Source organism: Coregonus lavaretus (genome assembly GCF_964263955.1).
Source record: "Coregonus lavaretus genome assembly, chromosome: 31".
Taxonomy (NCBI): Eukaryota; Metazoa; Chordata; class Actinopteri; order Salmoniformes; family Salmonidae; genus Coregonus; species Coregonus lavaretus.
Window position 1 is genome coordinate 22,046,597 of NC_140018.1, and position 7,896 is coordinate 22,054,492.

The window sequence follows — 7,896 nt, forward strand, 5'->3', positions numbered from 1 at the left end:
ACGACCCTAAGCACACAGCCAAGACAACGCAGGAGTGGCTTTGGGACAAGTCTCTGAATGTCCCAGCCAGAGTCCAGACTTGAACCCGATCGAACATCTCTGGAGAGACCTGAAAATAGCTGTGCAGCGACGCTCCCCGTCCAACCTGACAGAGCTTGAGAGGATCTGCAGAGAAGAATGGGAGAAACTCCCCAAATACAGGTGTGCCAAGCTTGTAGCGTCATACCCAAGAAGACTCGAGGCTGTAATCGCTGCCACAGGTGCTTCTACAAAGTACTGAGTAAAGGGTCTGAATACCTATGTAAAACCTGTTTTTGCCTTGTCATTATTGGGTATTGTGTGTAGATTGATGGGGGGGGGGGACAATTCGATCCATTTTAGAATAAGGCTGTAACGTAACAAAATGTGGAAGAAGTCAAGGGATCTGAATACTTTCCGAATGCACTGTATACATTACCATTCTGTTAAATGGGGCCTATAGATCATAAAAATAAAATCAGGCTGCAAAGTGAAGGTTTGTTTTTTATTAACAGAGTATTTCACCGTCCTCAGAACCCCCATTGCTTTCTTAGGAATATATTATTGCCAATATAAGTCAATAATTTGGAAATTATTGGACTTTGGAAAGGAACTGCACTTTGATCAAGTTTGATGATCATACATGCATTGTATTAGATCAGAGAAAAAAATTGTGCTAAATTTTTCATATGTTTCTTTTTTCTTGATAAACCATTTTTTTGAAGAGTTACTATTGCTTCCCATGTCAAGTTCCAAATGTATTTCCTACCAGGACACAATACTAAACATTGTGTCTCCTCTTTGAACAGTAACACCATGCATGATAAGCCTTTATTCACAGTTCATGGTGACCCACACATCATTTGATGATAGAATCTTATTCATCATATGGGGCACATCAAGTAAGCCACAACATACATGTTGCAGATATAGAAATGTGATCTACAACTCCCTATCCTGTAAAATAGAGAACATCTTATACATAATTTCTATCTACAACATAATGTACATTGAGTACATTATCAATGTCTCTTATTAGAAGGACTATGCTATGATTGCATAATATACAACACAGTATCTGGAATGAGGCAAACTTGTATTCTAAATAAGGAGTCTAATTTCAAAGGTCAGTTTAACACATTTGGTCCTGAGGAACATTACAAAACCACATTTTTATTTGGCACAAATCACCCTGTAATTAAATACTGCTAAGAATTACACAGGAAATCCATTGGCTTAATCCCCCTTGGTTATAGCAAAGGCAAAGGTTTGTGAGTGGTCGATCGAGAAAAGAGTCTTGCAAACATATAAAAGCGTGAATATTACATACTCAAATGCTTAACGTTAGCATGAATACAAAATCAATATGTGCAAAAGCTTCTCTTGAAGCGTTGCCATCTTAGTTGTTCACAAGAGGTAGCAAAATGCCCATGTAAACAATAAATGAAGTTGCCATTTGGTGATTCCTGTTACTGTAAGGTAATTTGTTTCCTAAAAAGTCTAGGTGTATTTCGTCCCCTAGAATATACTCCTTATGACAAGAACAATATTTTCCTAATGTGATATACAAAATGTTACATTCTCAGCCTGTACATTTGTAGTCCTAAAAATGTATCAAAATGTTGATTTGTGATCCCTGGTTGGTAGATGAAATAGTAACGCCTCAAAGAAACTCTTGACTTAACATCTGAATAATGATAGCCATCAGCTTCATTCTTGTAGGAGTGTGATGTCAACATTGTCATGGACACCTTGCAGGAGAAGCTCCCCTTCAAATGCGATGATCTTCTTCCTCTTGGCAGCCCTCAGAGTCCCAACCAAAGCCTCAAAGATATTGGCACACCTATCGTCATTGAACAGGACACCAAATTTGACACATGTTTGTCCATCTGCATCTGTAAAACAAGGCAAGATCGTTTGAGAAGCAAGGTAGTATTAAGCGAATCCTGTATTCCTTCTGTAAGAAGATTTTTTTTTTACTTTCCTGAAACGCCTGTGAATGTCTATCACATATATGTTTAGTGTTTCCTCTAGCACTGCACGGTATTGGCAGAGGATCACACTGAAACTAGCCACTCCAAAATAGGCTGTAACAGCTGAGGAGCAAATAAGGGGGAAGCATGGCTCTGTAAACAAACATTAAAGCCAGGAGATTTTCAACAGCAGGAGAGAGCATGTGGTAGTGGAGCTAATATTTTTTTTTTTTTTTTTTTTTTTTTTTTTTTTTTTTTTTTTTTAGGGTGGTTGAGGTGGTTATTTGGAAAAGTCTGAGATTAGTTCACAAACAAGTTGCTCCACTGCCTGAGGATAAAGATAGTGTCCAAATGAAGACAAAACAGGCTTACTTACATTGCACCAATTAATTATAGATCTCATTAATTGCATTATGGTGCTGGGAATCCACATGGTGTGCAGACTTTGGTTCCACCCCAGTGCTAATGAATTCAACTATCCACCAGGCCCTTGAACCAGGGGCACATTCAGCAGGACACAACATTTTGGATAGAAATGTCATATAGAACAAACATGCCTCTCCGACATGTAGACCATATTGGCTCCATTCATGGCATTTCTATCTGCAACGTTCGTGTGTTGGAACTAGTGCTGAGCGTTTTGTGCTTTTTGAGGTCGGTTCGGTTCCAAAAACATTATCACGGATTTTGATTACAAATAAAAAAAATACATTATGAAATACTGACATTAAAATGATAAAAGCTTTTTAATGGAAATGCCAAAGCCAAAAATAGTGAACATTAAATTACCAAAACAATGAAAATATTCCATTGTCTCCGTCAGCTCCACATAGAATAGGAAATTACTATTAGATAATAAAATATTCATGTTGTGTATATTACTAAGTTTTATTTGATGGCTTTATAATTGTTCATTCCTTAAAGTCATCATCTCAGGCAGCAGCCAGCCAACCATTAACATTATCTCTGTTCTCCCCATACTGTAGGCTACGGTCTTTAGTCATCCCATTTAGCTAGGCTAGCCTGCCTAAGTATGCTGCAGAGCTGTCTGAAGAAATCATTTGACTAGTTCTTCAAAGTAGATAAGGCATAATTTCACGAACTCTATCCCTCTCTTGTCTTTGTGTTGTTTACATTCCTCTCTCATGCGGCAGCGTATGCGGTCTGTGTGTTTCTAACCTAACGTAGCAGGCATAAAAGTGTATCCATCTGTGTCCGAGCCGGTAAAGAACAGGTTAATTACCACTTTTCTGCGCTGAACTATACTGAACAAAAATATAAGACGCAACATGTAAAGTGTTGGTCCCACGTTTCATGAGCTGAAATAAAAGATCTCAAAAAAAGCTTATTTCTCACATTTTGTGCACAAATTTGTTTACATCCCTGTTAGCGAGCATTTCTCCTTTGCCAAGGTAATCCACCACCTGAGAGGTGTGGGATATCAAGAAGCGGTTTAAACAGCATGATCATTACACAGGTGCACCTTGTGCTGGGGAAAATAAAGGCCACTAATATGTGCAGTTTTGTCACACAACACAATGCCAGAAGTTGAGGGAGAATGCAATAGGCATGCTTACTGCAGGAATATCCACCAGACCTGTTTCCAGATAATGTAATGTTAATTTCTCTACCATAGAGAATTTGGCACTACGTCCAACCGGCCTCAAAACCGCAGACCACGTGTAACCACGCCAGCCCTGGACATCCCGCTTCTTCAACTGCGGGAACATGAGACCAGCCACTCAGACAGCTAATGAAACTGAGGAGTATTTCTGTCTGTAATAATGCCCTTTTGTGGGGGAAACTTATTCTGACTGGCTGGGCCCAGGCCCACCCATGGCTGCACCCCTGCCCAGTCATGTGAAATACATAGATTAGGGCCTAATTAAATGTATTTCCATTGACTGATTTCCTTATATGAACTGTATCGCAGTAAAATCGTTGAAATTGTTGCATTTATATTTGTTCAGTATAGGTTTAAATGTTGCTTAATGAAAACTCCCGTCGGACCAGCGTCCCATATACTGTACTCCTTGACTTCATTTCTCTCGTGAATGATTTGATTTCTCTTTAGAGAAACAAACTACCATAAATGGAATTCAAGTAATTGAACTGACACCGGTCAATTTGTTGTTTAATAACCGAACTCCCCCTGAAAATGTGGTTAATGGCTCAGCACTAGTTAGAATTTAGCTGGGAAAAAGTCTACACATCCTGTTTGGAGAGAATTGTAGAAGTTTCAAAATACAGCACAGCCTCTATTACAGGAATCACACCACCTATCCCTGGTGATTTTAACAGATTGTCTTGCAAAGTACATTGACAGATTGATTTACCACTTTATCCAGTTGGTTTTATTCTTGGGATTGACATTAAGGTCTGAAAAGCCGCCTGAAGAACATGATCACTTGCCTGAACATTTTAAGTATCTATTTTCACCTACACATATGGGAGGACCTAGAGACCAGACTACTGGAATTAATTTGCATTTTGGTTGTAATCAGTAAAATATTAATTAATAATAATCACCTGCCTAAAGGAGCAACCTCAGAGCAGGCTCAACTTGTGTGACTGCTCAGGTCACTTGCCCTGGTCAATAGGGCAACCTATTGCATTGGTTATTTGTTATAAGCAAAGTGCACTGTAATACAAGATTATACTTACTTTTACTGCCAAGCCGTTGGATCTCTCCAACAAGCAGAGATACTTCATGTTGGACATTCATTGCCACTAGAAGTGTAACAAAATATAATAGTGTCACATGCCAATATTCTATGGGCATTCCCTGAAGCCAAAAACAATAGCAAGGGAGAGGGGGGTGTCATAATGTAGACATTTGAGTCATAACATCCCTTGTAATGTATTAGTATAATGTATTATAGGATAAACGGGCACCTGACTAAGACAGGATACACCATCACAGTATTATAAAGACAGGCTACATTTTTGCGAAACGGCCTACGCAGCAGCAAAAACATGTCAGTTTCACATTGTAACAAGCTGCAACATAAATTTCCTTCCATATGAAAAGTACCATTAATGCGGAAGTAGGCTAGCTGGGATCAGTAGGGTTTACACTATTTACCACAGCCACAAAGTCAAAATGTAACAATTCATGAATACAAAAGTCATTTTTGGTCTTAATTTAAGGTTAGGCATAAGATTAGCAGTGTGGTTATAATTTGGGTTAAAAATCACATTTTAAGAAGAGAAATTGTAGAAATAGACGAGGTTTATGACTTTGTGGCTGTGGTAACTAGTGACGACCGATCACTACCCAAGGGAATTTAGAATCAATCATGTTGAAATACAGACGTGTAATCCGTTTCGAGAACCATTACTTGAGCTCTGTCTAACTTTTGACTATTTCGATCATTGTTTTTTTTTATATAATCAATTGATTATAGACTACATACGCACGGCTATGGCAGACAATGGAAGGAAATGCGGGAGGCTGCCGGCTAAAGTGATGACAGAGTTTAAATGTAGGCTAATAACCCAACAGACTACGCATTCATTCGTATGTTCTATTTCACATTAAATGGTTATTATGTTGCAGTATTTACCTGAGTAAGAGCGATATCCCCGATATCACACGATGCCTGAGTAGAATTCAACAGGAAGAATGAAGAGGGGCGACGCAAATTAAAACTGTACCATAAAGGGCAGTAATGCTGACGTCATGACCCCTCCTTCTCTGGATACAGCGAGGGGGAGCTTGGCTGTTGGACATGATTAGCTTGTCTTCGTTTTGCTATTTCCACTGCATTTATATGCTTCTGTACCTCTACCTTCTATGTTGATGCATGTGCTTAGTGTTGCCATTGACTACTGCAAACACAAAGCCATTCATTTAAAAAATATATATAAAAAAACATTTTAAAAGGCTACTGGGTGTGTTTGAACTAAGGTTGTGTTTCAACCATATCTTTTTTATTCAAGGATAACTACAGAATAGGGTACTGGTTATGAGTCTTCCTGCCAATCATTCCAAGGGTTGTTTAAAATACTCAATACTCAGCCAGAGAGCCCTGAGGGCCAGAGGGCTCCGCCCAAACTGGCTCTTCACAACAGGTGGTCGTGCAGGTTGACCAAAATGTTCTGAACTGGTCAGGTAGGTTAGGCTTATGAAATATTCTGTGACCAGTGTGCCCTGTTTCCCTTATGGTCACTGTAGCCTACCTGACAATCACTCACCTAGCCCAGTTGGCAGAATTAGCAGCAGGACTCTCAAGATTCCCACTTCCTGTTCTTGGTTAGTTTCCTCTTGAACCAGAATCTGGCCTTGCAGGAGATGTGGATATGGCGAATCTCCTTTAAACCCAGGAAGCATCCATTCAACTTGCCATTCACCAGCTTTTAAAGCTTAATAATGTCAAAATACGTTTATTACTCACCAAATATGGAGTTTCGAATAGCAACTATTGTAATTTACTGCCGTCATGGCCGATATCTACTTCCAAAAAAGGTCTAAATAAAAAGTTACATGCAACCCAAAGAAAAATCCTCATCGGCACCTCCAATGTATTGAGCTACTGTAGACTTCCAGCAATGACGGCAGTAAATGATGATAGTATATCCTTTATCCTTACCAGTCTCCCTGCTGCTGAAAAGCATCCCCATAGCATGATGCTGCCACCACCATGCTTCACGGTAGGGATGGTGTTAGACGGGTGATGAGCTGTGCCTGGTTTTCTCCAGACATAGCGCTTTGAATTCAGGCCAAAGATTACATTTTTGTCTCATTAGACCACAGAATCATTTGCCTTATGCTCTGAGTCTTTCACGTGTGCCTTTTGTCAAACTCCAGGTGTGTGGTCATGTGCCTTTTTCTCAGGAGTGGCTTCCGTCCGGCCATTCTCCCATAAAGGCCAGATTGGTAAAGTGCTGTAGAGACAGTTGTCCTTCCGGCAGGTTCTCCCATCTCAGCCAAGGAACTCTATAGTTCTGTCAGAGTGGTCATTGGGTTCTTGGTCACCTCCCTGACCAAGGTCCTTCTTGCCCAGTTGCTAAGTTTGGTCAGATGGCCAGCTCGAGGCAGAGTCTGGGTAGTTCCATATTTTTTCAATTTCCCAATGATGGAGACCACTGTGCTCTTGGAAACGTTCAACACTCTAGAAATTGTTTTATACCCTTCCCCAGATATGCCTTAGTACAATTATATCTCAGAGATCTACGGACAGTCAATGGACTTCATGGTATAGTTTCTGCTCTGACATGCACTGTTGGACCTGTGGTTCTTCTTCAAGGTTTCATAGGAAGATTATATCCAAAAAGGTGTATTGCTACCACCTACTGGGTGGGGTGAAAACATAGTTTAACCCCCCAAAAAAGGGGAATAGGGGAAAGCTTTAAAAAACTTCATATTATTCTTACAAAACAAAAAGTACTCCTTCAAATTGGTCAAATGTACTGATCTCCCTACACAGGCTCTGGGGCCTGAGAGGGGGAGCATCTTCAGACAGTATTCCCTGTAATGTTTCACTGTGCAGTAGCTCAGTTGGTAGAGCATGGTGTTTGCAACGCCAGGGTTGTGGGTTCGATTCCCACGGGGGGGCCAGTATGAATTTTTTAAAATAAGAATGTATGCACTCACTAACTGTAAGTCGCTCTGGATAAGAGCGTCTGCTAAATGACGTAAATGTAAGTCCGTTTATTATATAATGGCGGTCCCCAAACAAACGTTAAAGGTGCACACCGCCACCTACTGTACCGGAGTGTGTCTCAATCACATCTTAAAACATTATCTCCACATTTCTAAATTCTTCTACCTAACTCAGTACTTCCGAGAAAATAAAAGAGCCCTACTAACAGACCCTCCCCCATCCCTAAAATCCCTTCCAACCCCCCCCAACCCCAATGACCCTACACTTCAATCTTTCCCTCTCTTCAACATACTGTACTT

General features: G+C 40.2%; 1 protein-coding gene across 1 annotated transcript; it reads right to left on the reverse strand.

Annotated features, from left to right (window-relative positions):
• Positions 1 to 509: 509 nt before the first annotated feature.
• abracl (ABRA C-terminal like) lies at positions 510 to 5,661 on the reverse strand. The gene is made up of 3 exons (XM_084149307.1): positions 5,558 to 5,661; positions 4,656 to 4,721; positions 510 to 1,913 (listed from the first exon to the last, which is right to left on the reverse strand). The coding sequence occupies exons 2-3, from the start codon at positions 4,714 to 4,716 to the stop codon at positions 1,729 to 1,731; spliced, it is 246 nt and encodes an 81-aa protein (XP_084005433.1). The 5' UTR covers positions 4,717 to 4,721; positions 5,558 to 5,661; the 3' UTR covers positions 510 to 1,728.
• Positions 5,662 to 7,896: the final 2,235 nt, after the last annotated feature.